The sequence below is a fragment of the Penicilliopsis zonata genome (assembly GCF_001890105.1).
Source record: "Penicilliopsis zonata CBS 506.65 unplaced genomic scaffold ASPZOscaffold_18, whole genome shotgun sequence".
Taxonomy (NCBI): Eukaryota; Fungi; Ascomycota; class Eurotiomycetes; order Eurotiales; family Aspergillaceae; genus Penicilliopsis; species Penicilliopsis zonata.
The window spans coordinates 175,133-202,968 of NW_019208926.1; the positions used below are offsets into that span (position 1 = coordinate 175,133).

The window sequence follows — 27,836 nt, forward strand, 5'->3', positions numbered from 1 at the left end:
TCTAGTATATCTTATTCAATTCTAGTACTCATGATATCCCTCTTTCTTGCTTCTCTTTCTTCCCTTTCCCTGGCCGCAGCTACCACTCAATACTGCCCCCTGACTGGCCCTCTCTTTGTCCCCCCACGGAATCTTTCTGCTGCCTCCTTTTCTTCTGCCGCCGACAACTTCACCTCCACCGTCAAGGACAGTCTCAGCAGCGGCACCTCGCCTCTTGGGCCTCTCCCGATCAATACCACGACGTTTTCCGTGCAGTTCTTCTCTGCGCATTCAGATGAGCCTCTCTTTCAATATGACCACACGGCTCCGTCTGTTGCCAATGGCTCCGTGGGCTCCAAGCTCTCCTCGGCAGACAGCGTCTATCGTCTCGGCAGCGTGTCCAAGCTGCTCACCGTGTTGACTTGGCTCGTCCATGATGGGGATCATCACTGGTCGAACGCCATCACCGACTTGGTTCCCGAGTTGCTCCAAGCCAAAGGAGATATCGTCGATAAGGTGGACTGGGAGTCCGTCACGGTTGGCGATCTTGCGAGCCAGTTGGGCGGGGTTCCACATGATTGTAAGACACTTTTATATATATATATAATTCATGCTATATCTATCCCTTGCTAATGATTAGATGCGTTTGGCGATCTCTACGGTATCCTGGGCGATGAAGCCCTGCTGTACGGTTTCCCCCCTCTGGCAGAGAAGAACATCCCCCCCTGTGGACTGGGCGAGGGTGTGTGGGATCAAGAAGCGCCGTGCAACAGAACAGGTAATCATCCTACTCGTATCAACAGTGGAATCTAGAAACACTTTCTACCAAGCACCGACTGAATACTCATGTTGTTTTGTTTGTAGAATTCCTCGACGGATTCAGAAACGAACCCCCCTCATACGCCCCCGCCTCATATCCCGCATACTCGAACGGCGCGTACGAACTGCTCGCCTTTGCCCTGGTGAGGATCACCGGCAAGCCGTTTGAAGAGCTGTTCGATGAAGCTCTCGTGCAGCCGCTGGGTCTGAACTCGACCTTCTATTCGATGCCGAATGACACGGACATTGGCATCATTCCCGGGAATCAGACCACCAGCGGTTGGAACTTTGACCTGGGCAGTGGAACTCCGTAAGTCTACATAGTATCCAGACGTCTGCCATATCGATGTATACCATGCAGAGGAGTTGACGTGATTGTTCAACTGTTAGGTTCGGCGGGATCTACTCGAGCACCCACGATCTCGGCGTCATTGGCCGCGCCATCCTCCAGGCCACACGGCCGATCTCCAACTCCAGCGCCGCCTCGTTGAACATGACCTCTGCCACTGCCCGCCGCTGGCTCAAACCTCACAGCTTCGCCAACAGTCTGCACGGCGCCGTCGGGGCCCCCTGGGAGATCTACCGCTGGGAGATGCCCACCATCCCGCACGCGGTCGACGTGTACACCAAATCCGGAGACGGGGGTTACTACGCGGGCATCCTTGCCGTCATTCCCGAATGGGAGGTTGGGTTCAGCATCCTCGCCGCCGACGAGACAGCTCCCGTGGACAGCGTCTTGGTCCTGGCGAATCTCCTGGCCGAGGCGTTTTTCCCGACCTTGCATTCCATCGCGCAGAACGAGACTGCCCGCCTCTTTGCAGGCCGGTACGCTGCAAACAGCACCACCGGGTTGAACTCGAGCATGGTCTTGTCCAGCTCCGCCGATGCTCCGGGCATTGGAGTCGACGAGTGGATCAGCAACGGGACCGACTTCATCGCCGCTTTCACTGAAATGGAGGAATACCAAAGCACCAGCGTCCGCCTGTACCCGATGAACCTGTACACCCCCCCGTCGACGAACGGTGACTTCCAAATCGCTTTCCGCGCCGTCTATACCGGTCAGGGACAGGACTACCCGCGTTCTTCTTCCTTGATCTGGCCCCAGTGTCAGGCGTGGACGGATATCGATAACATGCGTTATGGAAATATCGGATACGACCTCGTGGTCATCACGCTGAGCGAGAGCGATGGAGTCTTACACCAGGCTGAGAAGGTGGAGGCCAGGATGCTCCAGGGGGTGTATTATAGGGAATAGCTCATGCAGCATACAACTATAGGATATCAAGAGGTTTCATCTATTGAGCTTATCAAATATAGTTGTGAGTCTTACTATTGTAAACTATTAGACAAGGCAGAGCTGGTAACAAAGGCTACTTAAGGCTAGCAGGTAAATAGTAAATCAAAGCCAGATGTCAAAGACTAATCTATAAATCTAGTTAAGTATATTCTGCTATGGTTGCAGCACCGCGAGCTAAATACACTAATTAGACAGTTTACAATGGTCAACCCCATAGTCCTAACTGCTATCGCTCTCTGTCCTATATAATCCTTTATCTAGACGCTGCTAGTACATACGACCACAGGGTGTGGAAAATAGGGCTTCCCGTCCGCTCAGCCGTACTCAAGCCACACGCCGGTAGGTTAGTAGTTGGGTGGGTGACCACCAGCGAATCCCTACTGTTGTATGTTTTTTATATTCTATACTTGGCCGTAGATTGAGTAATGTGTATACTGCTTAGATTGCGTTAATGTACTATAACTGTTACTATTGTTTGTTTTGTAGCATTTTCATATGTATATCTGCATAGAGAAGGTTTTTATTATTACTTTCCCCTGAAATTAAACTTACACGGGCCACCCAATCAACCAAGTCCTGCAAGGAGATGGCTCGTGCACCTGCCATGTCCCCAGCTGACTATACCCCATACAGTACTTGATCCGTGGTTCACTAGACCCCATAGGGCAGCCCTGACGCTAGCCGATCCGTCCCCTCATTCTGCCAAGAGTTGGTCCCTAAGCTAAACTAAGCGAAGTGGAGCCGTGTTCTGTGCTGGCCATACTACTTAGTACTTACTACTTACTAGTATTTAGTATCATCTTGAAGAGTACGGAGTGATTATTGATTACTGATTACTGGGTAACAGTATGGACTCTAGGATCTGCGGCCCCCAAAACTCAACAAACAAATAAATAAGCTAAGCCCCCCAAATTAAAAAAACTAGATAAATCCAAGTGTGCAGAATGGGTTGCCCAATGCTTTTGTTTAAATAACCACTTGCCTCTGTAATACTTGGGCACCACACTACTACTCTATAATAAATAGTGTTTTCAACTTCATCTTTCATAATAGTTAAAACACTCAACTAGAATCTATTTTTTTTTTTCCATTTCCTTCTCTTCCCTCTAAAGATAACATGGCGGCCATTCCGTTAACAACAACATTTACCCCCCCGACGGCCTGTCTAAGTGATCTCTGGGTGGTGAGCACCAGCGTCGGAGGAGCATGGATGAATCTGGGTCCCGGGAATACCACCGAATGCCTCCCATCAGGCTGGTCTCCCACCACGTATTTCTCTCCAGGCATCTGTCCCAGTGGATATGTCATCGCGACGAGCACGACGGCTTCTGTGAATGACGCCGTGGAAACCATCGCCACATGCTGTCCGGTGTGAGTTTTATTTATTTTTTATTTTTTATTTTTTATTTTTTTTTGATAAAATCTTGAGCTCTCACTTATGAGACCGATATTCTAGAGACTCGGATAACACGTACTCGGTGCGACCTGCAAGCACTGCATCGACATTACAAGCATGGCAGAGCCTGATGCACATGAGCGAGATCTGCCAATGGTCCCCCGGGGCGAACGTGCAAACAGCCTTCAATTATACATATTCCAGCTCCGGCTCCGTCGTCACCGCCACCACCTCGTTAGACAGCAGCGGCCTGATCAACGCTTATGGAGTCGAGATCCGGTGGCAGTCGTCGGATTTTGCCTCGTCGACGGCAGTGACTACAACGGCTACAGCTACAACTACAGCAACTACCGCACAATCTCCCTCACAAGCATCAGCTACATCGACATCGACATCGTCATCAACATCGACATCAAAGTCCTCCTCGGGATTGTCAAATGGAGCAAAAATAGGGGTCGGGGTAGGTGTCGCCATAGGAGGTGTCTTGGTGATCAGTCTGGTGGTCGCTTGGTTCCTCTATCGGAAAAGACAAAAAGGCCGGAATGCATCGAGTGAATTGCCCACCGTGTCGGATAAAGGGACCGCGAAGAATGAAGGAGTTCCGGTTGAGCTCGGGGGGGTGTCTTATCATGAGATGGAATCATAATAATAGTATGACAATATATTAATCTCTCTGTATAGAGTTGGACTGAGAATTAAGTTAATGATTGCACCCTCATGGTATAATCCACTATCCTGGTTTCTTTGTAGTAAAAGATGGCTAGATCACATTTCACTTATACTTATACAAGGCTATATTAATTAGCCAATATATAGTCAAGTCATAATTGATGATCTACATGCTGAGATCCTACAGGATTGCCCTAAAAATACCCCAGACCCCATACTGGCCCTTACCCGGGATATGCAATCGATTATGTTTGTAAGCAGGTATTGCTTGTTTTTATACTATATTTCATAACATACTTTGATACTATTTGTTGTATCTTAAATTTACCTTCTCTTAGACTAAGAATCAGGTCTATATACCTTAAATTCTCAAGGTGCATTAAGGTGATTACTTCTATTATAGGTTCTTGTAAACATCTTCCAGCTGAGCTTATATGAGCTCAGCAGAATAAACATCCATCAAAAGAACTCCTCATGATCCTGAAAAGGCCACCCACGTTTAATTCTCTCAAGGTCATCTGCACTTCCACCTTCAGAAAACTTTACTTGGAGGGCTTTGTTTTGTTCAACTGCATAGTTGTACTGTTCAGTCTGGACCCATCCTTCCTCTGAAAGCCCCCCTAGTTCATCACGCCAGTGATCAACGAGTTTATTCAAGTTATACCACATTGGCTCATTCTCAGATTGCTCTGTGAGTTCTTGCTCCGAAAATCCAATAGGACACTCGGGTTTTTCATCCTTTCCCGGGACATGAAGCCAAATGTCACGCATGCGTATCAAAGCCCCTCGCAATGTCATGAGGTTACCTGACCATTGTCGGCCCGCAAGATCCACTAGATGCTGACGTGATAGAATTAAGGGATCCTGTAGAGCTTTGAGATGCACTTTATTTAGTCCCCCGTTGAAGACACGATAAAGATAGAAAAAAGTTTGACGCCGGATTAGCTCGTCGACTTGGGCCTTATCCTCTGGGCTCATTGCATCGTAGCCGTCTGGGTATTTCGGCGGGACTAGCTCTGTTGAAGGCTCATCAGGATCAGGCTTCTCAAATAGCTTTGGATAACCGGCGGCAAGAAGCAATGGGGCAACAATTGTGTGTTGCCAATCGATAATACAGGTGACATTGAATGTGTCTGGACAAACAAAGACATTGCTGAAAGTAAGGTCTTAAAAATTAGTCTCTTATTAGTCCGGAGGCTATCTGGAAAACTCACCAGGATGGCGAAGAGTAGGTTGATTCAAGATATCCCCGGGATCCTTTGGAAGGAGATAAGGAGCAATTGCCAGATACTTCTGAAGGAGTTCTAAATAATCCCCGGGAGAATTGACCCCAGGGAAAATGGTATTGTGTGGAAGTCGCATTCCAGTGGCTTCCCAAATTGCTCAGTCCATTTGATTTCTTTGGTGGCGATTGCAAGGAGATATTCTCTTGGGTCGCTCCCTATCAGCATTAGCTGGTGGACAAATCATCCACCACACTTCCATATATATATATCTGGTCGAACACATACAAGGCCCCCTTTCCAATCCAAGCTTCGCACGTTGTCCATACCAAAACATGTAGTCAGCAATGGGCCCAATGCAATAGGTCTCGGAGTCCCGGTGCTCATCTGGTGTGCCTGGCTGGTATACTTGGCCCTGCCATTCACGAGGGAGGTCTTTTTTGAAATAGAGACTGCCAATAGAAGCAAATGGTATATTGAAGAGCTTTTTTTCAAGATCGACAATGCCGGTTACCAGTGCCTTTTTCTGGTATTTTGTCGTGTCGAACCAGCGAGTATCCGCACCAACCCCTGACGCATGTTCCATAATAATGTACTCCACGCCAACTGGATTTTCTGTTGTAGAAGACCAACCATAGACTTCAGGAACTGGAAACCCCTTGGAGCGAAGGAACGTCAAGGTTGCGACTTCACTCGCGGTTGCATATGTCTTTGGGCCGGATATTCGGTATGGGATTTTGACAATTGCCCGGAATCCATCTTCCATGGTGGCTAGAAACACACGGTTGAAACCACCTTCACTCAATTTGACGATGCTTTTGACCTTCCCATGGCCGACATGCTTTGCGATAGCACTGCCAAGTGCAGCAACATCAAATAGCACATGTCGTTCAAGAAGACGTAGTTGTTCGTTATAGAGAAACCGACCCGAGGAATATGAGAACAGTTCATCTTAAGGAATGGAAACTTGGTTTGAAATCAGCTCTGTATCAATGGGACGACGCCCAAAACTGACCCTCATTCATTCGGGGGGGATTCATGAGATTCTTTGCTCTATAATTGAAACGAAACCGTTGACAAGATCGTGATGCAAATGAGCAAAAGCGCGGTTTACCATAGAGACTTCGTGTAGCCATTGATTGAGAGGAATTTGTTCCTTGCCTATGCTGGATGAGGAAGGAATAATTATCCAGGGCGGCTATCCAGGAGGTCTGTTTGGGCGGTGTGTATTTATAAATACAGTTACCTAGGAGATGTTCTACATGTAGACAAAATTGGCTATATAATTTCTATGGTTCTGATATGTTTATCATTTCTTTTACTTTATGTTATCCAAACTATACTATGATCAGTTAAATTACTATTTGGTTATTTAAATACCAGATCAACCCTTGACTGTCACATCGCCACCAAAGTCACCCACCAAAGCAATAGATATAATATAATGAAGTTAACAGGTGTGTAGTATAAGAAGGGAAAGAGGAAGGGTTGAAGTCAAGAACATATTCTTAAATATGGTGGCTAGTGTTGATCTACTGGACTCTTACTATCTAACTTGAGTACTATCAAAGTCTCCGTGGAACAACACTACCAAGATATAAGTAATCCTGCTCTGGAGACTCCTAAGCCTGATGAATTACCCTCAAATTATAATAAAACATAAGTGATAGTCATATAGTGTATGATTTCTAAGCCTGATTCTTGTATCTATCACAGGTTATGGATTCTACTCTCCTATACTTCCTGATATAACTAAATGTATTTACTATGTTGTGGTTTATCTACATCTCACCACGATCAAATACTCAGCTCCTCCTATCAGGGGACTAGAAACTGTGAGTGAGTATTCTTAAAAGAGGGATATCAGGTCTTATACCAGCACAGTCAGCCTCTCTCTTCTCACTGCCACGCTTGATGTAGCAGTATGTCTCTTCCGCGCGAGCATCGATACCCTCACCCCGCTGACAGCTGTTAGTCTGGACACTTGACATGAAACACGATGATGAGCTTACAGCGACAACATCCTCAGGCTCCGCGATGGGGGCAGCCAGGCCGAGGGTGGCGAGGAGGAAGAGGCTGGACAGGATGGCAGTGAAACGCATTTTGATAGGAAGGCTTAAGAGGAGGTGATTGTTGTTTTTGCTGCTGAAGAAGATGATGATGATGAGGGATTGAAAAGAGGGAAGAGACGACTACTTATAGCCTTCAAAGTAAGACTGAGGAGGTAATATAGATGAGATACTGCAGTTACAACATAGATGGAGACATGTGCAGGGATGACAGACTAGATGTCTCATTGGAGAAAGCAACCTTATCATAGCATCTATTTAATGGTGTATGCAGGAATGTCTCGGTTTAATCTCATCCTCTTCACTCTTTGACTCCTCTTATCACAACATGGAGGAATCTGACCAGGAACTCACTGAAGCTCTCCTTGAGGAGTCTTCGACGAGCGTGAAGCAGAAGAAGACATCCAGGAGCAAGCCGACTGCCAGTCTCATTGTCATTCTCCTTCTCTCTCTGACCACTCTTCTCCTCATTGCCAGCCTGCTCTACGCCCCTCGTCTCTACAAAGGATCGACATCTCGCACCGCCGCCCACTGCGGGACGTCACGCGAGGAGGCTGCATCTCTAGACTGCTACTTTGACCCGATGAGCTTCTCCTGGCTGCCAGCAGACTGCTACGATGCGGAGTTGACCGAGGCCTTTCTCGAGCTGAAGGAGTGGCAATGGTTCACGGATGCCGACGGATCCCCGGCCCCGCGAGACGCTGTGATGGCGGGCCTATACGACCAGCTTTTCGTCTCGTGGGAGTATCATCTGCTGCACTGCACGTACGCTTGGCGGAAGATGCATCGGGCGCTGCTGCACGGCTGGCCCATTGATGACTATATTGCGCAGTACACGCACACGGCACACTGTGAGTCCATGCTCCTCGCGCAGCAGATCGACCGCAACAGCACCAATACCATCATCCGGACCAAATTTGTTTCTTGTTAGTTCCTACATCAAATATGGCATACCCTTGCAAACTAGCTATATCAGGGATGGATTTGCAATACAACCAATCGTCGCTACCAAAAAGAAAAGTGGTCTATTGATAAGCATGCTTATCACTGAGGGGAAAACCAGGCCTCCCATTTGGATGTAACCCAAAGGAATATAGTGAGACATTAACATCAAATAATACACTTTCAAATAGAAACTCTGACGAAGTTCCTCTTGACATGATCAACTCCTCAACATGGGAGGATTCGGCTTCCTCAAAAGTGATCCCCGGTATGACCGGCTAGAGGAGAAAGAGAGCGAGCTCGAGAGCTCTAGTTTAGAACCCTCGTCCGGCCCATTGATACTCTCCCACCCCGTTGCACTCGCCATACACTCCCTTCTGGCTGCGTTGTGGCTATCTGCGGCGTGGTATATCTTCCATAGCAGAGACTTGAGCGCTCCGGGTCTCCGCGCCCTTGAGTTTGGTATGCCTTTCGGCTCTTGTACAGGGTAGCCTTTTTTTTTTAATCATTATGGCTGACTTATAGCTCCCGTGGCGACTGCTATCGAGTATCATGATGTTGTCTTCGAGATGAGCGGGATGGGCACGCGAGAACACCCCGTCACGGAGTATGAGGGGCCTCCGTCGTCGGAGAACAACCTCAAATGGTATGAGCTGCTGAATGGTGAGTTTCTCTACTGTGAATGTCTTGACAAAGAAAAAAAAGAAAGAAACTTTTCGTCTGATTTATCTCAGCTGGCATCATCGCGCTGGACGAGAGCATGTTCAAAGCATTGGACCAAGAGACGGAGCCCTCGTCGCCAACAGACAACACGCCTTTGATCCATCTTGAGGTGTTTCACCAGCTTCACTGTCTCAACTCGCTGCGCCGGCTGATCTATAACACCTCGACTTTTACCACGGGCATCAACGCAGAGATGCACATGGGTACGTCTCTTAGGGTTAGGGTTAGGGTTACTCACCTTACTAACTAATCAATAGACCACTGCATCGACTATCTTAGACAAGTATGGCCTCCACCAACTACATATGGTCTATGCTGATAAATGAATAGAGCATCATGTGTCACAGCGACGTAACCCCGCTGGTTCACATCCCCCGTCCTGGAGGCCCGCGACTCGGCGGCGCGCCGTGGATGCCCAACTTCGCAGTCCGGCATACCTGTCGCGACTTTTGGAAGATCCACGCGTGGGCGGCGCAGTATAATACTTCGGGCTGGACGATCGAGGGGTATCCCAACCAGGGAGTGGATTTGGCGGAGTAGTAGATATTTCATGATGTTTTCCACTATTGTACTCAACTAAGCTTCATTCTATTCCTATATAAGCCACTATTAGTATATCACTATGACATATGACCACAGGGTATGGAAACAGGCTTCCTCTCTCTTTAGCTGTACTTGAGCTATTAGTCTAGTGATATGATCACATATCCTGAAATGGGCAACATACCGGCCAGCGAGAGCCTGCAATGTCAAGAGGCCTGGCTCTCTTGAGTCGCGCAACTGTTCTTCCGATGCTAGACTCCCAAGAATCACGATACAGAGACCAAAGACCACAGACCAGCCTGCAGGTACCGGCTAACATCGGTTGACCCATCCGCCCGGAGCTGACCGGCTCCTGGAGCAAGTTTAAGACTTTCCCAGTCCTGTATCTTCTCTTCAATATATTCACTCATCCCCGACACGTTCAAAATTTCTGCAAGGTAGAAATGGCAATTCAACAGAACTGGGCTCGGTCGAGCGGTGTCTCCAGTAGTACTTGTAAGCTCTACAAAAGGGCTTTGGGGGATATGTTTAAACAAGGATGTAGAAAATCTGCGGTATGTCTTCAGCAGGTAGCGGTGAGGCGTGTCCTAGCCGGGATTTCCTCATTAGAAACCTTCATATTTGATAGAGAGCAGAGCGCAATTTTGACGTGGGCTCACCGTCTCTTTGAAGGCCATTTGAAAGCTTCCAAATTCCATGTGTAGAGGGCTGAACATGGTCAAGCCGTTGCAAGGATCATTAATAGTCTCTGGGCGCATGCCCAGTCGTCGCACTGCTGGGAAGCAGCGCACCAGAACCTCCCATTTAGGGCCCGCGTCGTCAGGCAGAGTCTAAGGAGATATCAACATATCAGCTTGAAATGGCGACGTGGGCGAGGGAGTGACTCTTTACCTTGCCTTCCCAGGAACCGAATGAAAATGGTATTATATGTGCGCCTTCGACGTGCCCTGACTCTATATCTCTCGGGAAGCCGATCTTCTCCCAATGTTCAATGTCCATGACCCCGCTGATAACGCAGCGCTGGCTATCTCTTTCAAGACAAGCCTTGCGAAACCTTTCCACTCTGAGCTCCGACTCATCGGGAAAAGTGCTGGCAACAATGTCTGCATTTCTCTGACGCCTGGTGTGGGGGTATAAGGTCACAGAGGGAGTCCGACTAGCTGCCTTTACTTGAACGGAGTTAGCTTATGTCTTTCATTAGTTGATATAGCATCTTGATGGATAACTTGCTTGGCAGTAATAATCCAGTAAGGAGGTTATGGTACACCCTCCATAGATCCTCGTCCGTTTGACAGTCAGCAATATCCCTAGCAATAGACTCCTGGCCATCTGCAGGCAAAATATCGATAAAGCAGCGTAGACAGTCCTGTAGTTTATCATCGTTTGCACGACGGGCTGGTTTATAGCTGGTGATTCTGGCCTTGGCCCTCTGTTTTAACTCGGCCCATGGCTCCTGGCCAGGCTGAGTTGACACGGCAGAAAGACCGCTGATTGTGGACATTTCGCGGGAGGCAGCTCGAAGAGGCTGAGGAGGTTCCTCCTCGCCTGGGGTGTTTGGTGATTGTCCCATTAAACGACGTGATCTGCGGGTGACTGGGGGTGGGTTCGGGGTTATGTTGCTTAGCCTCCTCTTACCCTTCCGATCGGCCATGGCTGCTTTCGCTTTCGACTGCGCTGGAGGGTTGGAAAGAGAGAGGGGGGGATGAGTCTGTCTGCTGAAGGAGAAAGAAGCGGCGTTACCGCCAATGTTTTCTGCCGGCAGACGTCACGTGGAGATATGGGCTGTGACGTCAGGCAATATGGCCTGAGGCAGAAACAGGAACAACTGCAGGCTTGTCTATCTCTTCTAGGAGGTAAATATATCAAGTGGTAAACCATTCTATAGCTTATATAGTCAGTATTACTTATAGTAGTAGACAATTAAAAATTCATTTATATACCAGCCAGTCTGCTGTAAGACAACCCAGACAAATATTTACTATATAATTATAAATGTAGAGCGACATCATAATGTTATAGAAGACAGTTCATGATCAGCATACTCAAGAAAAATGAACATGTCAATAGGGAAAAGAATCACTATCCTTTGGAGCCGGTCGCCACTCAGTCGCGCCGACACTTTCAAGAATTTCCACCACGTCTTTGAAACCTTTATCCCGCGCTACAGCCAATGCAGTGGGGTTTGCTCCTCGGTCCAAGAGTATTCTGGCTTCCTTCAAATCCATCGCCTCGGCAGCTTCATATAATTCACGGTCCAAAGATCGTTGATCCATGATCTTTTTTGAAAGCATCCAGAGAATTTGTGATTTATATCTTGATTCTAAGTATAGAACTCTGACTCTAGAGACATGATTTTGATCAAGTGGATCAGTGTATACTAACATAGTCAATGATTGCTCTAGGCCTGATGGGGTTTCAAAAAAGTGGGACAAGGAAAGCATATTGAAGTCTATTTGTTTCCCCGCAGCGGGGCAAATCATATCATGTGGGTAGTATAGGGTAGTTATATATATATCTATAATAAGGAATTGCGCAATGAACAAACAGAAGTCTCAGCTCTATTTATTATAAAATCTACTATATAGTCCCCTCTAGCTTAAGGCTTATTGAAATAGTGATTATCTACTTAATGTCATATGGCCATAAGGCACTTGATAGCTGCATAGTTATTTTTTAGTTCACTATACATAAGGTGGGCTGATAGCCGCATGTGAGGCTGACTTTGATAGATAATTATTTATAAGAATAGATAAATATGGTTATCCTAGAACTGCGCCCTCTAGAGCACATCACATTATAAGACCATAAAATCTAGTTGGAGTCAGCTCTGCTTTGGCATTTTGCTACCCCCACATATTTTAGTATGCCCGGGAAAAGGAAGTCAATTCAAATTGATAAGATCTGCATTGGAATAATAGCAGAGCTCAGGAAGATCTTATTTCAATTGTCCTGGATAGACCTGGTAGTCTAGACAGGCTTGGTAGGCGCTGGGTCTGCTGTACCAGAAACTCCTCCACGCGTTTGTCCCCCGCCAATAATGCCACCACCACCACCACCACCTCCTCGAGTTTGACTCCCTCCACTGTCATAGGGTACGTCCGTCCCGATTCGCGCTGAATGCAGAGGAAAGATCTCTATTTCGCTAGACCTCATTTCGTCGCTGTGATTCTCATAGGAGTTGCTTTCGATTCACCTCGAGTAAAGCTCTCGCTCGATCTCTTGTCTGGTATCTCGTCAGTTTATCTGCTCCACTAGAAAGTCTTGCAGAAGACTTGACATTCCAAGTCGAGTTCTCTTTCAAGACAAGCTTGAAGTCTTCAAAGCAATGAAGATGAAATTGACCAAAACAGAAGCCAGAGATGGTAGATGAGAAGGTTTCAAACTAATTTGCACCAAGATCAAGTCAAGACATGGAATATATGGCTATTGTATATTTTTCAGCGTTCGGCCTTGGAGCAGGAGGCTCAACAGGGGGGCAGTGATGTGTCTACACAGGATTGGCGATGCTATAGGTCTAGATGCGGGGGCATGGCGGCTGCGCAAAACGCTGCCTTTGATGTCTTTTCTCTATCCAAGTTTTTTATAGATATCTTACCCTCATAGTGCTTGAACACAGGATTAAGTGAACCTTTAAGACAGTTTGGAGTGTTGAAGGAACTATGTAGACCTGATAGGGGGCATAGAAGGGGGATCAGAAAAATTGACTAGGCTGCTAATTATTGATTAGGCAGCATGGAATATCAGACGCCTAATTTGTACTATGTATGGTCTGTATAGATGCTTATAGAGAATAGGTCAGCAATTTAACTTGCCATATCATTGTATGCTTTACTAATCTTATTTATATATTTATTATAGAAACTTGCTTCTATGCTTGAGTGCAAGTAGGCTAATCGATGTCTTCTTTCCACAATACAAAAGCCTTAAAGAGTATAGAAGAATGGCGAATGTTGGACTTGGAGATATAAGAAGAATCAAAGATGCCTTTAAAGCGTACTTTTTTAGAGGGTGATATCTGGACTCAAGCTAATGGCGTTCCCAAAAACTATTCTGGATTTATTCTACACTCTATATAATCCTCTTTCTATACTGTTCTATCACATACGACCACAGGGTGTGGAAAATAGGGCTTCCCGTCCGCTCAGCCGTACTCAAGCCACACGCCGGTAGGTTAGTAGTTGGGTGGGTGACCACCAGCGAATCCCTACTGTTGTATGTTTTTTTTTCTACTTGGCCGTAGATTGAGTTAATATACTATTACTGTGTATGTTTTTGATGGTGTGTTTATCCCTATGAGGAACAGAGAGTAGGATGTTGTGTATAGCATTTTATATTTCATCCTTTTCATAACAGATAATATCCATTTTACTTTACCTGCAGATAATTATGATGCTAGATAGAAGAATCAGGTAGAAACCCTGCATCAATCAGACACTGCATCATATTAGGGTTCACCCAGTCCCAGTCTTTGAGAAGCACCTCGTGGTCTTCCCAGAACTCCTGTATCATCTCATCCTGGATCTGATTCAAGACATCAGGCAGGGAAATCGATTGCTCTCCTTTCAAGTATCGACAAAGCTGTACCTTGACCTCCTGTAGGGTGTTGACTACCTGATGGCGGAGCTTGAAGGCATCCGTTGAGGCATCTAGGCCTTCTGTCGCCACGCACAACCCAGGCCAGTCGAGCGGTCCCTTTTGCTGCTGTACCGTCTCGACGACTTCGTCCATCCCGAGCAGGTAGACGGCCATCCGCGAGCGCCAGTATGAGTCTTCCAGCGGGTATTGCATGGCCTCCAGCAGTCGAGGGAAGGCCTGGTAGTCCAAGTGGTCGAGAATGGCACAGCGGATTTCATACGGCAGGAGAGAGACTCGCGAACATTCCTTTTTCTCTTTCTTCTTCTTCTCCTTACTGTGACTCTCAATGAGCTTCTTCATGCTGGCAATCTTCTATGGTTCCTCTAGAAAAGTCAATGTCAACATCAATCTTGCATGCCGATAAAAGGAAATACCAACCAAAGGCCGAGGATCCGCGTATGGATCCAAATTATCCCGCGCCTGACGCAACAGTAACGCCGCGACAGGGTTTAGATGCTCTGAATCGACTGTGCAGCCGATAATACGTTGTGCCAGAGTCCAGCAGCGCATGTGTACGCACAGAATCAGTGTCCACCAGTCTCGTTTCAGTTGCTCTCCTATGTTCCACCATGAGAGACGCGGGTGATAGACGGTGAGCATCCCGGGATCTGTCTCGTCAGGAACGCCTAGGAATGCCTTGTTATACTCCCTCGCCACGCTGAAATATCCCCAGCGAGAATCCTGGCCGTTGATTTTGTCGAGTTCCTGGCCAACGCCGGTGACGCGATAGCAGCGCATGGTGGGATCATAAATAACTAGACAGCAGTCATTTATTCAGCAAACTTATCCAGAAGAAAATAAGAAGAAGAAGAACTACTCATCCGGAACAGGCTGAGCCAGTAATGCTTCCCTCGCAGGAAGAACCGATTTTCCAGCTCATTCACGTCCAGCCACAGCCATCCGGGCGTCTCGAGGATGGGTCTTCGCGGTACAGTTCTTCGTTATTTGCCCCGGGTGCGGTATTGAGGCCGCATATCACACAGCAGCCATACACTGTGGTAATATTTAGGTCTAAACAATTGAGTTCTATTAAAAAAATGGAAAAAAAAGAAAGTAATGTTGCCTATGACCCGCACATGTCCAGTTACCATGGATGACTACATACATGGAACATGGTAGGGGCACTGAGTGTGATGGAGTTTGATATCGACAAGGCGATTGTGGATGAGGTGGGCTTGATCCAAGATATGAAGTCGAGAGAAGCTCCTCGCCAGCGGACCACCTGACGGTCACTTTTCGTCCCAGATGAAGACATGAGCCCCTCTTCCCACTGCCACAATCCCATAGATGGGATGATTCCAGGTTCTGGTTGGCAAGAGGTCCCTGATGTAGCAAAAAGGCTGTCTCTCGCCTTCGATCAAAGCCTCCTCTTGGTTTCTGCTTATCCGCTTGCACTGCGTATGAGGAAAAGGCACTCGATAGGGGGCATATCGGGAGTGCAGGAAGCCACTGATAGAAGAGAATATCACAAAGACACCATATTACTTGAGCGGTGAACATATTTCTCTGATTTGGGGGAATGATGAGAGTGAATTAAATTCCAGATCCCTGCGATCTTCCCCTCGTAATCGGCTGGTGTCATGGAATGGTACTAGAGAAGAAATAGAGGTTCATGGATATACTATAAAGGAATTAGTATTATCATCAAAATCCATAGCCAGCAGCCGAGATATATACACACCACCATGCTTTATGCCATGATGTTTGTGGTAAGCAGTATATTAGAATATTGAAGACCAAATGGGAGCTCAAACTGAAGAGCATCTAGTAGGATGCAGGTCAACAGAATAATGAGGTCTTTTATATGTTGACTTGGAGTCATATATTCACATTGATATACTCTACTTGATCTCTATTCACTCATGTTTCATCGCTGTTACCGAGAAAGATGAGTAGCCACTGTCACCAGATGGGCTTCTCAAATTCACTACTATTTTATAATAGAGGCATGCTGTTGTCCCCCTCATCCTTATAGGGCCAATTACGCCAGCATATCTCCCGTTCTTCGGCTTCTGCTTGCCGAACCATTTCCATGCGAAACTCCTGGTTTGCCGTCACTGCTCTCTCGAAGTTCTCCGGCTCAGTCCCCCCCTCTAGGTCGATACCGAGATGTTCTCTCACCCGAGACAATAGCTGTTCAGACTCATTCCATTCCTGTGATTCCGCTATAGCTCTCTCTCGGTCTTCATCGCTGAACGCTACTGGACAAACTGCCGAGGAGATGCAGCTCCATACTGATGGGGTTGTGATGCCAACCATTGCAGCACGTAGATTAATAACATCTGCATCCCAGGGATATCCTGTTTGCTGGAGAAGATACTGCCGCATTCCAAAATAAGGAAGTTTCAACACGTCCATGTGTTTCTCATTGTGTATGCCTGTCGCTGCTGTATAGTAGAGGTTGGCCTCTTCTAACCGAAAGATAGACTTCGAGTGTCTCTGTTGATCGGGGGGCATCTCATCGAAACCATCAGGGAGAGACGGAATCTGCAGGCTCTGGGGCTGTGAGGAGTCATGCTCGCAGAACGCAGGGTACCCTGCTTGCATGAACTGGGGGAACACAACAGCATCCTGCCAGTCGATGATACTGGTGATTTTCGTGGACCCAGGAGCCAGTAAAATGTTGCTTAAACTCAAGTCAGGGTGTCTCAGCGTGGGAACGCTATGGGAACCAGGGATCAAAAAAGGCGCAAGTTGCAGGAATTGCGAGAGGAGTGAAGAATGTTCAGAAGGATGGATATCAAAGGCAGTTGGTAAAAGGAATCTCTTGCGAGGCTGAGGTTTCGCGTGATGCTGGATAACAGCCATCTCTCGACGAGCTGCGGCCGTTACACAGTCCTCGGGTGAAAGCCCTATAGCATTATTAGTCTTCTAAAACTGTAACATGTCTTATTCTTTACTCACATGGTCCACGGTCGATTTTTGTTTTGCTCCGTTCACCATGCGAAAACTGTCGGGCAGACACAGGGCCGATACAGAAATCTTCTGTAATTGGGATCTGGGTTTCCCTATCAAGGTCTTTCTTGTAGTAAAGGCTTCCATACGCAGGGAAAGAAAATTCAAAGATCTTCCTCTCGATATCTGCGATTTGTGTCATGATATCTTTCACTTCATCGGTTGTGAGAGACAACCACCGGGAAGAAAGACTCTCGCCCTCCACCCGCTCCATCAGAATGTACTCTGCTCCAACAGGATTGTCTGACGATGTTGAATAGGCCAAGACCTCTGGTACCGGGAGTTTGAGGACACCGCGCAGAAAGTTCATTGTAGCCACCTCGCTGGCGGTTGTGTAATGGGGGGTGCCAGCAATAGGAGTGGGGATTCGCGCGATGACTTCACGGCCATTCCTAGCTTGTAACAAAAACACTTTATTAAACCCTCCTTCAGCAAGCTTAACAATGCCAGGGCAGCAGTCTTGTTGTATTGCTTCGCCGGCAACGCGTTGGAGCTCTGCGGGTCGAAACCTGGCATATCGTTCCTTTAAGCGGTCGTTCTCGTTGAATCTATCACTTAATAACTGGCATAAATTCAAAATCAAGACTTGAATTACCTACATCCATCTTTGAGATGTATTTCGAAAGAATTCCTCATGGAATGCTTGCGGAGTGGCTGATAAGTGGTGGCGGGATGGAAGAAACAGGACTGAGGAAATGGGCGAGATCCTTTGAGCAGGGGAAAGTCTCTGAAGAAAAGTCATCACAGCATTTAATGGTCTTGAATTCTTTTATTTCAATCATTTTATACACTAAGAATAAGAAATCATAAGAAAAGGAATACACCTGTAGTCTTAGGGGTAATTTGCCTCGGATAATCATACCCCCGGAAATAACAACCTCCTCTTCCTCAAAGACACTTCCAGACCTTCCAACAATCAGTCCACGATGACTTATTGCTGGAAACCATTCACGAATACAAGCTCTGGCTTGAAATCCATCTGGCGCCAGAACAAGAGCGGATTCCGGTCATTCAGCCAGCTAAGCCCTAGAATGACAGCAAACCATCGCATCGAGTATAATTGGATCAAGGGGGTGGAAACACTGGAAGAATACCAGCCTGGCGGATATCATCCAGTTATGATCGACGATCTGCTACACGAACGCTATCGGATTGTAGATAAACTTGGCTTTGGCGGTTATTCAACGGTCTGGCTTGCTCAAGATACTCAGTTAATGCGATATGTCGCTGTTAAGGTCAATACGGCAGACTCGCTTCCCCATGAGACAACAGTCCTGAAGGCCCTTTCTGCTCCATCTTTTATACACCCTGGACATGGCTTAGTACCGTCTCTCCTCGATGAATTTCGGGTAGAAGGTCCTAATGGAAAACATCTGCTATGCGACGGCTCCTGCGCAATGCAATCTGAGAGAGATATCTTTTAGCCGTCTTTTCCCCCTCAAGTTCGCTCGAGCATTATCTTATAGACTTGCTCAAGCTGTTGCTTATACGCATTCACGAAATTGTGTTCATGGAGGTTTGTCAATATGACTTGCTTTATTCTATAACCAGGAGCTGATCTATGTATAGACATCCATTTGAGCAACATTTTAATTAGACTTCCATCAAGTTTTGATCAGCTTTCTATCTCGCAATTATATGAGCAATACGGAGAACCAGACACGGTCCTAATTACACGATGTGATGGAGGGCCGGTTCCCCCCAATGCCCCCGCTAAGGCTGTTGTGCCTCTATTTCTAGGGAAATATGCAGAGAAATTCTCATTATCCGACGCGCACCTGCTTCTTCTCTGTGACTTTGGTGAAGCATTTTCACCTGCTACAAACCCTCGTCTAGGGAAAGACTGTCATACACCACCTGCATTTCGAGCTCCAGAGGCCAAATTCGAACCACAGTCTCCACTTACATATTCTATGGACATCTGGAGTCTGGCCACGGCAATCTGGGAGATCATGGGAATGAAGGCGATCTTTAGCACGGACTTTGTGCCCGACGATGAGATAGTGAGCCAGCATGTTGATGTCCTGGGACCTATGCCATCTGAATGGTGGCAGACCTGGAAAGGGCGATCTCGCTTTTTCCATGAGAATGGCTCTCCGACTGAGGCATATAAAGAGAATAGATGGCCTTGTCTGAAGGGTTCCTTTGAGGTTTGTATCCAGAAATGGAGACAGAAGATTAGAGATGAGATCCAGGAAGATGAGAAAGCTGCATTTCTGGATTTGATGCGCCATATGCTATCATTTCGACCGCAAGATCGACCGACTGCTGCTGAAGTCCTGTTATCAGACTGGATGGTGAAATGGGCATCGCCTGATTATAGTGAGGTTTAGAGCAGTCAGTCAGTCAGTATATTATAAAAACAATAGAATAACAAAATAAATAATACTCAACGCAATCAACTGCCAAGTAAGAAAAAAAACATACAACAGTAGGGATTCGCTGGTGGTCACCCACCCAACTACTAACCTACCGGCGTGTGGCTTAAGTACGGCTGAGCGGACGGGAAGCCCTGTTTTCCACACCCTGTGGTCGTATGTACCAGCATATAAAGATGAAAAAATATATTTTATGTTTGAAAATATTAGATATAATTATCTAATTAGAAATTATAACAGGAAAGCATACATGAGTATAAAATAGCCCTTTGACTCTGATTCATGAGGCAGCAGTTCTTTCTATTCATATCAATTTATCAAGGCCCCCCATCGGGGGCACTAGGTTCGACGGCAATCCACAGAAACTTAACAAAGTCAGGACCTCCGACATTGCAATCTTTGCTTGTTGTAACCTCCATTCGCTGCATGTCCACTGAACCGAGTCGAGCACTGAAATGCAAAAGCTCTGGTTTGCATTTCCCAAAGGAATTCAGAGCGATAAAGACAGCGGGTGGCTCGGTGAATGGGAACTCCTTGTCGAATTCCACAGTCCAGTTATGTAAAGGCCCAAGTTGAGAGCCATGTTCAATATATCCAGCCTTGACTCGTCGATTGTTCATTCCTTGACCAATCGCCAGATATACATATCCAATCCTCGTAAAGCAATTCAAACTCCAGTCAGTGACTACCCTGTAATTCTCACTTACTGACAATCTGAATTGGATTTCTTCTGCCAGACTCGAGGAAGCGGTACGGAGGGTATCAATGTAGGTATAGATGCCAGACTTATGGGGAATGAGCATCTGGATATCCTTTTCGATAACTAGCGCACCCTCCGCGATGTCACTGCAGTCGAGGTCACACCGACGGATCATAATGTCGGCATTGAAGTCTGATATAGCAAGCCAGTTGACCGTGAACTTGCGCAAAAGGCAATCTCTTTTATGGAAAAGTGTAAATTCCTCTAGTTCGACATCTGTTGGCATGGTACTGAAGTCAAGGCTTTTGCTGGCAGATTTCAGTCCAGAGATCCCAGTTAGAACATTAGGCTTCATGAAAACCATGTCTTCAAGAAAGGGATCATCACCGAATCGAATCTCCTTGGATTCAAAGGCGTCAGGCCTTTCAGTGTCAGAGTCGGTTACCAGATCCACAACTCCCCTTCTGGCCCAGTTCGTCAAGCCTGGAATCGATAGCAGGTTTTTGAGTCGAAAGGCATATGGGTGTTCATTCTTTTCAAGTTGGTCTTTGAGCTTTCTTTCGCGTCCTTCGGCGTCATTCTTGTCATGTTCGACTTTCTCAACTTCGGCTTTCAATTTTTCAATCTGAAGCTCGGCTGATTTCAACTCATCGTCAATTTTGTCACTAGAGACCAATTTGCGAAGTGCCTTGACTATCTCTCTCTCTTCCATAATTTCCTTTTCTTGGGCGTCTGCTTTGGCTTTGGCCGCATCCAAAGCATGCAGGAGAGATTCATTATGCTGTATTTCCACATGAGCCATCAGCATCCATGCCGCAGTTGCAGGGAAATATACAACAACGTACCCTCTCCATCGATTGTGTCTTATCGATCTGCTTTTCAAGTTCACCCTGGAGATCCTTTTCGGCTGTATGAAAGCGCAATGCCCTGGGAATGGACGTGTCCTAATGTTCTTTGTCAATGGTCCGTCCTGTCGAAGGGGGAGGGAGGGGTTAGGCGTGGGACGAACCGGAAACAACTGCTTGAAAACCAGGCTGCCTATTAACTGCCAATATTGCGGGAATTGAGTAATGACTTCCTCCTTTTGATGAGGGATAACCTAGAGTTCTCAAGTCAGCGAATAGGTATTCCATCTTCCACTCGCAGTTGATGGGAGACGTACCTCTTTCAGCTGCTGCTGGCCCTGCATAGCTAGTCTCATACCAATTAATGCAGCAACTCCGGCATCTACTGACTCGGTGTTCAGTATATCGGCGTCGTCATTGTCTAACCCCTTCTGTACATTAGTTAACTGTGCTAGATTCCCCACAATACTGTCATAGGTTGTCTCGGTATCCTGCACAAGAGCGCATTGCTTATGCCTAGGATCGTAAACGCGTCCCACAGACTCATGGGAGCTACTACTGGATTGGATTTCAAAAGTCAGACGTATTGTATAGGCTAATGATGAGAGGAAACTAGAATGAATGCAGGATATAACACGCTGGTGAAACCCTTACGTTGATTCAACCTGGAGGTCGATGTCATCGACACTAAGTCCGCTAAACTTGCGCCCTGCTTCCACCACCTTGCGGTTCATCTCTTCTTGGGTGCTCCCATACAGCTCGGTGTTGAAGTTGCATTGATATTGATGGTAGGTGAACTCCATATCAACATCAGCATAACTACTCTTGCCAAAGGTAAATGAATTCACGCTGGCGTTTGTTTTGAAGCTGATCACTCGGATGGCTAGAATAGGGAGAGTAAGTCAGTTCAGCCCAGAAAACAAAAAGTTATCCTTGACACTCACATGCTTGAATTGTCTCACTCAAGCTTTCGTAATCATATTTTGTGAGCATGATGAAATACTGAAGCTCCACACTCCGAGACTTCTTGCTGACTTCGAGAATCCCACTCGAAATGCTATCCAAGGCCTCATGGAGGGTCTTCATGAACTCGCCGGGGAGTGTGAAACCACTGATGACAGCTTGAATGAGTGAGGTGTGGAAGTTTGCCTTGCTTTCCTTAAACCTTCTTACTTGCACTTCATCCTTTGTCTTGGCAAGCCTGGTGTGCTTAGAGTCAGAAAGGAGAAGCCATCTTGAATATATAGAGTAGAATACACTTACCAAGGACTACTGCGCATGATATGATCATACACCATATTCTCATATGTCGACCGCTTCACTGCACCCAACTGAGAGGCCTCTGCGGTCAATTTTCCTTGTCTGACCTGCTGCTGAGTTTTCAATGCTGCCAGACCGTACGCCCAGCATTGCCATTCTTGAACATAGCGCATGGTCTTCCGGAGCTCCTTTTTGGCTTCACCCGTCAGCTTGGGGGGGAAATTGAGGAAGAATTTAGTCTGTGGTCCCTGCTCTGTCTGCATTCGCTCATCAACTTGTTTGATGAGGTCCTCCTGTGTCTCTCCAGTAGGAGGTCCACTCTCTTTGTATGCTGTTGCTGGTAGTGTCTGGGGGCGTCCAGTGTACATCTCTGCTGTCCTCCTGGAACCTGCTCGCTCCTGTCTTCCAGGTAGATGGAGAGGATCCCAATGTTGTACCCCGTCCGCCCTATACGGTAGGGGCAACCCGCGATGCATTTTCATGTAATTGACAAGCTCCCTGATGAAGACGTGCGCTTCGGGACCAAACTCCTTCTTTCGAGAGCCCGATAACCCACTCTCAAGGTCTCTAACTCGTCTGGCAGCCTCCTTGGCCTTTTCATGCTGAGCGGGCCTTCCTTTAGTTGGACTTTCAAGGTCTGAAATGATCCTTCCGGCCTCTTTATGTTCATTTGAGCGCCATACAGATCCAAACATACTGCCTGGCATCGCAGAACTTTCTTTGCCGTGTCTTTTGCCTGCTGGGTCCTCCCCATAAGACTCAATTGGCGTGACGCTACCCTTTGACGCCGGAATAGTGATGTACTCCAGGTTGCGGGCGCCCACAAGTCGGGGGACGGGCATTCTCTCAGCGCCTGGAGGTAGGGTTTTTGTCTGCTTGATTTTGATCGCTGCTGTATAGTCTGCGAAGGAGTTCCCCAATGGACCGATTACGGAGCCAGAGTTGGGGGAGCCGCCATCTGTGTGAACACCGACTACTCATAGAGAAATTCAATTAGACCAGAGGGTGACGATGAGACAGATCAGGGAGGGGAGGATAACTTACTCGGCGCAAATCTCTGTGTTCCTCTAATCTCCCGCAGTATGGGAGATCCTGACTCTCCCGCCTCCGTGTCGATCCAGTAATTGAGAAGCCCATTCTTGGCCAAGTCAATATCCGTTTGGTCCCAATGCTCATACATCTCATTTCCTCCTTCGATATCTCCAGGATAACCAACAACCCCCAGATTCATTGCCTTGGAGAATTTAGGAGTTTCCTCTGGCTGGAAAGGCTCCACATTATTGAACGGCTCCTCCAGTTTGATCTTCAGAGCGTTAGTATAGATCTAAAAATGTATTGTGTTAGTAGGCTGGCTACTCACAAAGCCGACGTCGTGAATGGTATGTCCTGTTTTTATATACTCGGCAGGAATAGTTGCAATCTTCCCCAGGCGCTTTTCGCAAGCGTTCCGTCTCAAGGCCGAGTCTTCAGGGCCCTCATAGCCAATATAGACCTTGATGTATCGCAGGTACCCACCATCACTGTCATACAAACAATGAGCCGCAGTCACAACAATGTCTTGTGTGATCAGCCAGCCTGTTCCCATGTACTCAAACCCTTTGCTTCCGGAGAATCCCATGAAGAGTTTACAAATCGCTGTTGGAATTAACTCAACTCAATGATGGCTGGATGGTTTTGTATACCTCGATATTTCCCCCCGGGCAGAATATGCTGCCTCGCCACCTTGTTGCGGCGGTCGCCACCCATGCCCAGCCTCTCAGTGGCCCGCTGTCGACTTCGCTTGCTGGGCTTATCAAGATCTGGGTCTTGTAGGTCCCAAGCTGCTACCAATGTTCTTTTGAAGACGATATTGTTAGTGGAAACTGCCATTGCTCTCTCTTCCGAGTGCGTGATGTCTTTCTTACCGGTTCAGGCTATTGAGGTAGTAAATATCCTGCAACGTTTGAGGCTTCTCGTCGTCTTTTCCAAGCGACTGGTTGGCTTGTGTAGTTCCTTCATCCCAGCGAATATTCTCTTGGGAATCTCTTATGCTGCTTTTTCCAAAGAGGCTAGAGCCCCCTAGTGACTGAAACATTGAGCTTATGATGAAGTTGAGGTTCAAGACCGTCTCCTCTTTTTCCAAGCTTCAATTTTGTTGTGGAAATAATTCAACCTTGAGGATTGAGCAGTTTGACACTTGTATAACGTTTGTGGAATTTTTTCTCCAAGTTAAAATATTCCTCAAACTACAAAGGGAGGAGGTAAATATACATACGCGGCTATATTAAAGCGAGTACGTCAAAGCAACTATAGGCGAGCCGAAGATGTGCTCTGAGTGGGTGCGGGCGGGATGGCCCTGACGACCCGCCAAACCTTGACAAGTTCTGGCCTCTAGGGTGCAATCGCTTTCTTTTCCCTTCAGGAAGAAAGGCACTGGTATCATCACTATCACTCTATTTTGCATTAGATAAACCTTCTTATAATTAGTGTTTATTCATCTCTCCCCTTTTCCTTCAACAACACCTTGTGCTCCTTTTTTTCTTTTGTTAAGAGCTTTTCATAAAACATTGCTTTAACTCTTATTAAATCCTCTTCTTTCCACCACTGGATTGATATAATCTATATTTCGCCATGTTTGTCTCCTACTCCTATGAGGAAATCAAGACTAGGGGCAGGTTAGAGTGGCTGGATGAGCATATCGCGACTATCCATTATGTGCGAGACAAAGCCTACAACTACACAGCCACTAAGCACTGGGTTCAGGTTGATGCCCACCCCAGTGTCAATGGAAGAAATCCGACCTACCGACATTTTATACCACGCCAGGAGATTGTCAAGGCGCTGGAGACGAAAATCACTCGGGACAATATGACAAGGAGAGAGGCGTTTGATTATCTGATGGCCGTGGTCGAGGCACTTCACATCACCCCTGATGAACAGTTCAGAACACCCCCCAATGCTGTTCTTGAACAGATGGAAGAGGATTACTACGAGGGGTATAACCCAGAGTACAGAGGGGCCTTTGGAAGAAATGAGGAGCAGGAAGAGGATCCCTACACGATTGTCGAATACAACGCATGGCTCACCTGGGCGTTTGAGTCTATCGCCGACTGGCAGGGAAATATTTTCCTTGGGTTTGGGCAGGGAGATGGCCAAGGAACAATCCTTGACATTCCATGCTCGCCCGAGAATAGTGATCCAGTCACCGCGTTTCACCAGTTCAATCGCTGCGTCGAGTATAGCCTGGTATTGGCGATGGAGGTGGACACGCTGATGCAATTTTATATTCTCCAGATGCAACAAGTCATGGCGGCAATAACACAGTCAAATCAGTACTGGAGGCCTGGAGAAGCTCATTATCAGCTAGGCCGTGCCTTGACTAATGAGTATCTCCAGAAGAAGAAGCTCCTACTAAATAATTAATTAAACTGCGCGTGCTTCTTGTTTCTGTCTTTTTCATACTCTATTTTATAATGAACTATATTAAGGAACAGGTTAATGATGAAGTATTGGAGTTTGATTAGAACTATATTTAATATAAAAGACCATCGAGTAATATATAAAGGCCCTTCAGATATACAGGTTTATTTCCATTATTGACGTGTTCCTATTGATCCTTCCTATTATTTGTTTAATATTAGGGTCTAGGCCTATTTCACACACCTATATTACAGATACCCAAGCCTCAAAGGTATTTAGTTAGTTAGGTTAATATATTATTGGCTACCCGTCTCCTTTGCTGATCTAAGCTGCGCACGGCCGGGCGCGTCGGCAGACCTACACGTCGGGTACGTGTAGGTCTGCCACGGCTCAATCCATATTTATAACTAATAGATTCAATCTACGGCCAAGTATAAAAGAAAAAAACATGCAACAGTAGGGATTCGCTGGTGGTCACCCACCCAACTACTAACCTACCGGCGTGTGGCTTAAGTACGGCTGAGCGGACGGGAAGCCCTGTTTTCCACACCCTGTGGTCGCATGTACCATTCACATGGATAAGGAGAATTATATAGAGGTGAATGACTATCACTCCATATCAAAACTCAAGATGGCCGACTATCGAACATGGAAACCTGATTACCTAGGTATCTATTGGAAAGTCCTTGGAGAGGGTGTCCTTTACTACTTGGTCACAAAAAGTGTCAATGACGAATCAGGCCAGTCAACAGGGCTATTCCTCTGATAGTATCTATCTAGCTTGAGAATGATTTTATGCCCAGTCTCTAGAAGAACCTTGGAGAGGTCTTGACATGATCGATCTCAACTAATTGCCATTGAATAAAGTATCACAGAATTACTAGAAAACAAGAAAACGAAACGCTCGTGTTTCCCTCCATGTAGGCGCGAACATCTTCGTCGGTCTGGACGACATCGCGAGCAGTATCGAAGGAGTAGCGAGGGGTTTCACAGATGAGAGATTGGTACAGGCAGAAAAAAACCTCGAAACTCACGATCACAGGGTACAACGGCCCGGGTCTATATTGACATTTCAGGTCAGTAAGTCACCTGGAATATATTGCATACATACGTTAATCAATATCAGAAAACCCTTATCTTATAGACTTACCTTTGGGGAGGCCAGCCTCCATTTTCCGTTGATATTGTGCACTGTTGCTCATCTTTCGACCGAGGAGGAAACCTCAGGGCAGGCGGCGGGCCGGGGTTCGGTCTTCAGGGCGTCGGCAGTGGCCTTGATGGAATCGGCAGTGGTCTTGATAGCCTCGGTGATCTCCTTGTTGGCGGCGGCGTTGTCGGCAGCATCGGCGGGGGCGGCGGGCTCGTGGTAATCACTATTCTTAGTTAGAAACAAATATATGCTAAGAGGTCTAGCCATAAGCAACAGGCACCGGCACAGGCACAATATCTTTCTCCCCTATTCTCATCCTCACTGCAAGATTAAGAAGAAGGATGAGAAAGTCACTTACTACCGGTTCTTCGACGTCTCCCACTGCCACGCGAGCCCAAAGACGAGCCACATGCTCAGGATGGCGAGCAACGTAGCCCACGACTCCCAAAATGACTCAGACAGCGTGATTATGGCTGCCTGGATAGCTGCTAGGACGTTTTTGATATCTTCCATCGTCACCGTCGTTGTCGTTGTCATCGTCTTCCTCTTTGTCCTTTTCGAAAGCAGCAGAAGTAGCAGAACTAGCAGAAGCAGTAGAAGCCCGGGCAGAAGCTGGAGCAGAAGCTAGATCAGAAGCTGGAAGAGTAATAGTGTTGATGATTTTGATATTGCGAGTTGAAAGGTCTAAAATTCTACTGCAACTACGATGCTACTTTGCTGCTGTCATCACTTTGCACCTTTCCTCTTTCGCTCTAGGATATATATTTTCCTACCATTTTCCAGTCACTTTTCTCTTCACTGCTTGGTCTCTTTTCCCCTCTCCTTCTCCTAAGCATTCAGGTGAAAACCTGCAG

The 27,836-nt window shown here is 46.8% G+C and overlaps 14 protein-coding genes across 14 annotated transcripts; 6 read left to right on the top strand and 8 right to left on the bottom strand.

Annotated features, from left to right (window-relative positions):
* Positions 1-30: 30 nt before the first annotated feature.
* Positions 31-2,053, top strand: ASPZODRAFT_19286 (hypothetical protein; the record flags this gene model as incomplete). The annotated part of the gene is made up of 4 exons (XM_022727368.1): positions 31-559; positions 620-757; positions 844-1,108; positions 1,189-2,053. 4 exons carry the CDS (start codon positions 31-33, stop codon positions 2,051-2,053), a joined length of 1,797 nt encoding a protein of 598 aa, XP_022578072.1.
* A 1,045-nt stretch (positions 2,054-3,098) lies between these two features.
* On the top strand, positions 3,099-4,230 carry ASPZODRAFT_136018 (hypothetical protein). Its single transcript, XM_022723958.1, has 2 exons — positions 3,099-3,466; positions 3,552-4,230. The coding sequence occupies exons 1-2, from the start codon at positions 3,213-3,215 to the stop codon at positions 4,135-4,137; spliced, it is 840 nt and encodes a 279-aa protein (XP_022578073.1). The 5' UTR covers positions 3,099-3,212; the 3' UTR covers positions 4,138-4,230.
* Positions 4,231-4,619: 389 nt separating this feature from the next.
* ASPZODRAFT_2114104 (hypothetical protein) lies at positions 4,620-6,519 on the bottom strand (the record flags this gene model as incomplete). Its single annotated transcript, XM_022727758.1, has 4 exons — positions 4,620-5,326; positions 5,375-5,530; positions 5,672-6,334; positions 6,399-6,519. The coding sequence occupies 4 exons, from the start codon at positions 6,517-6,519 to the stop codon at positions 4,620-4,622; spliced, it is 1,647 nt and encodes a 548-aa protein (XP_022578074.1).
* A 658-nt stretch (positions 6,520-7,177) lies between these two features.
* ASPZODRAFT_136022 (hypothetical protein) lies at positions 7,178-7,558 on the bottom strand. Its single transcript, XM_022723959.1, has 3 exons — positions 7,396-7,558; positions 7,260-7,344; positions 7,178-7,209 (listed from the first exon to the last, which is right to left on the bottom strand). The coding sequence occupies exons 1-3, from the start codon at positions 7,483-7,485 to the stop codon at positions 7,202-7,204; spliced, it is 183 nt and encodes a 60-aa protein (XP_022578075.1). The 5' UTR covers positions 7,486-7,558; the 3' UTR covers positions 7,178-7,201.
* Positions 7,559-7,978: 420 nt separating this feature from the next.
* Positions 7,979-8,347, top strand: ASPZODRAFT_50745 (hypothetical protein; the record flags this gene model as incomplete). Its single annotated transcript, XM_022728419.1, has 1 exon — positions 7,979-8,347. A coding segment is annotated over one exon (369 nt), but the record flags the coding sequence as incomplete, so codon positions are not given.
* Positions 8,348-8,625: 278 nt separating this feature from the next.
* ASPZODRAFT_136025 (hypothetical protein) lies at positions 8,626-9,660 on the top strand (the record flags this gene model as incomplete). Its single annotated transcript, XM_022723960.1, has 5 exons — positions 8,626-8,856; positions 8,920-9,057; positions 9,129-9,320; positions 9,375-9,400; positions 9,448-9,660. Coding segments are annotated over 5 exons (797 nt in total), but the record flags the coding sequence as incomplete, so codon positions are not given.
* Positions 9,661-9,687: 27 nt separating this feature from the next.
* Positions 9,688-11,357, bottom strand: ASPZODRAFT_28230 (hypothetical protein). The gene is made up of 5 exons (XM_022728121.1): positions 10,891-11,357; positions 10,552-10,829; positions 10,320-10,490; positions 9,845-10,247; positions 9,688-9,786 (listed from the first exon to the last, which is right to left on the bottom strand). Exons 1-4 carry the CDS (start codon positions 11,309-11,311, stop codon positions 9,927-9,929), a joined length of 1,191 nt encoding a protein of 396 aa, XP_022578078.1. The 5' UTR covers positions 11,312-11,357; the 3' UTR covers positions 9,688-9,786; positions 9,845-9,926.
* A 243-nt stretch (positions 11,358-11,600) lies between these two features.
* Positions 11,601-12,101, bottom strand: ASPZODRAFT_2114120 (hypothetical protein; the record flags this gene model as incomplete). The annotated part of the gene is made up of 1 exon (XM_022727759.1): positions 11,601-12,101. The coding sequence occupies one exon, from the start codon at positions 12,099-12,101 to the stop codon at positions 11,721-11,723; it is 381 nt and encodes a 126-aa protein (XP_022578079.1). The 3' UTR covers positions 11,601-11,720.
* A 1,733-nt stretch (positions 12,102-13,834) lies between these two features.
* On the bottom strand, positions 13,835-15,033 carry ASPZODRAFT_2114122 (hypothetical protein; the record flags this gene model as incomplete). The annotated part of the gene is made up of 2 exons (XM_022727760.1): positions 13,835-14,607; positions 14,674-15,033. 2 exons carry the CDS (start codon positions 15,031-15,033, stop codon positions 14,053-14,055), a joined length of 915 nt encoding a protein of 304 aa, XP_022578080.1. The 3' UTR covers positions 13,835-14,052.
* Positions 15,034-16,230: 1,197 nt separating this feature from the next.
* Positions 16,231-17,992, bottom strand: ASPZODRAFT_73818 (hypothetical protein; the record flags this gene model as incomplete). The annotated part of the gene is made up of 3 exons (XM_022729921.1): positions 16,231-17,147; positions 17,200-17,798; positions 17,850-17,992. The coding sequence occupies 3 exons, from the start codon at positions 17,990-17,992 to the stop codon at positions 16,231-16,233; spliced, it is 1,659 nt and encodes a 552-aa protein (XP_022578081.1).
* A 289-nt stretch (positions 17,993-18,281) lies between these two features.
* ASPZODRAFT_161490 (hypothetical protein) lies at positions 18,282-19,646 on the top strand (the record flags this gene model as incomplete). The annotated part of the gene is made up of 3 exons (XM_022726522.1): positions 18,282-18,606; positions 18,662-18,766; positions 18,820-19,646. 3 exons carry the CDS (start codon positions 18,282-18,284, stop codon positions 19,581-19,583), a joined length of 1,194 nt encoding a protein of 397 aa, XP_022578082.1. The 3' UTR covers positions 19,584-19,646.
* Positions 19,647-19,945: 299 nt separating this feature from the next.
* On the bottom strand, positions 19,946-24,302 carry ASPZODRAFT_28233 (hypothetical protein; the record flags this gene model as incomplete). Its single annotated transcript, XM_022728122.1, has 10 exons — positions 19,946-21,109; positions 21,174-21,272; positions 21,338-21,427; positions 21,491-21,731; positions 21,828-22,056; positions 22,118-22,374; positions 22,437-23,406; positions 23,478-23,736; positions 23,794-24,068; positions 24,116-24,302. 10 exons carry the CDS (start codon positions 24,300-24,302, stop codon positions 19,946-19,948), a joined length of 3,771 nt encoding a protein of 1,256 aa, XP_022578083.1.
* A 561-nt stretch (positions 24,303-24,863) lies between these two features.
* On the top strand, positions 24,864-25,901 carry ASPZODRAFT_136031 (hypothetical protein). The gene has a single exon (XM_022723961.1). The coding sequence runs from the start codon at positions 25,044-25,046 to the stop codon at positions 25,833-25,835; it is 792 nt and encodes a 263-aa protein (XP_022578084.1). The 5' UTR covers positions 24,864-25,043; the 3' UTR covers positions 25,836-25,901.
* Positions 25,902-27,030: 1,129 nt separating this feature from the next.
* ASPZODRAFT_145929 (hypothetical protein) lies at positions 27,031-27,519 on the bottom strand (the record flags this gene model as incomplete). Its single annotated transcript, XM_022725128.1, has 2 exons — positions 27,031-27,205; positions 27,341-27,519. 2 exons carry the CDS (start codon positions 27,517-27,519, stop codon positions 27,031-27,033), a joined length of 354 nt encoding a protein of 117 aa, XP_022578085.1.
* Positions 27,520-27,836: the final 317 nt, after the last annotated feature.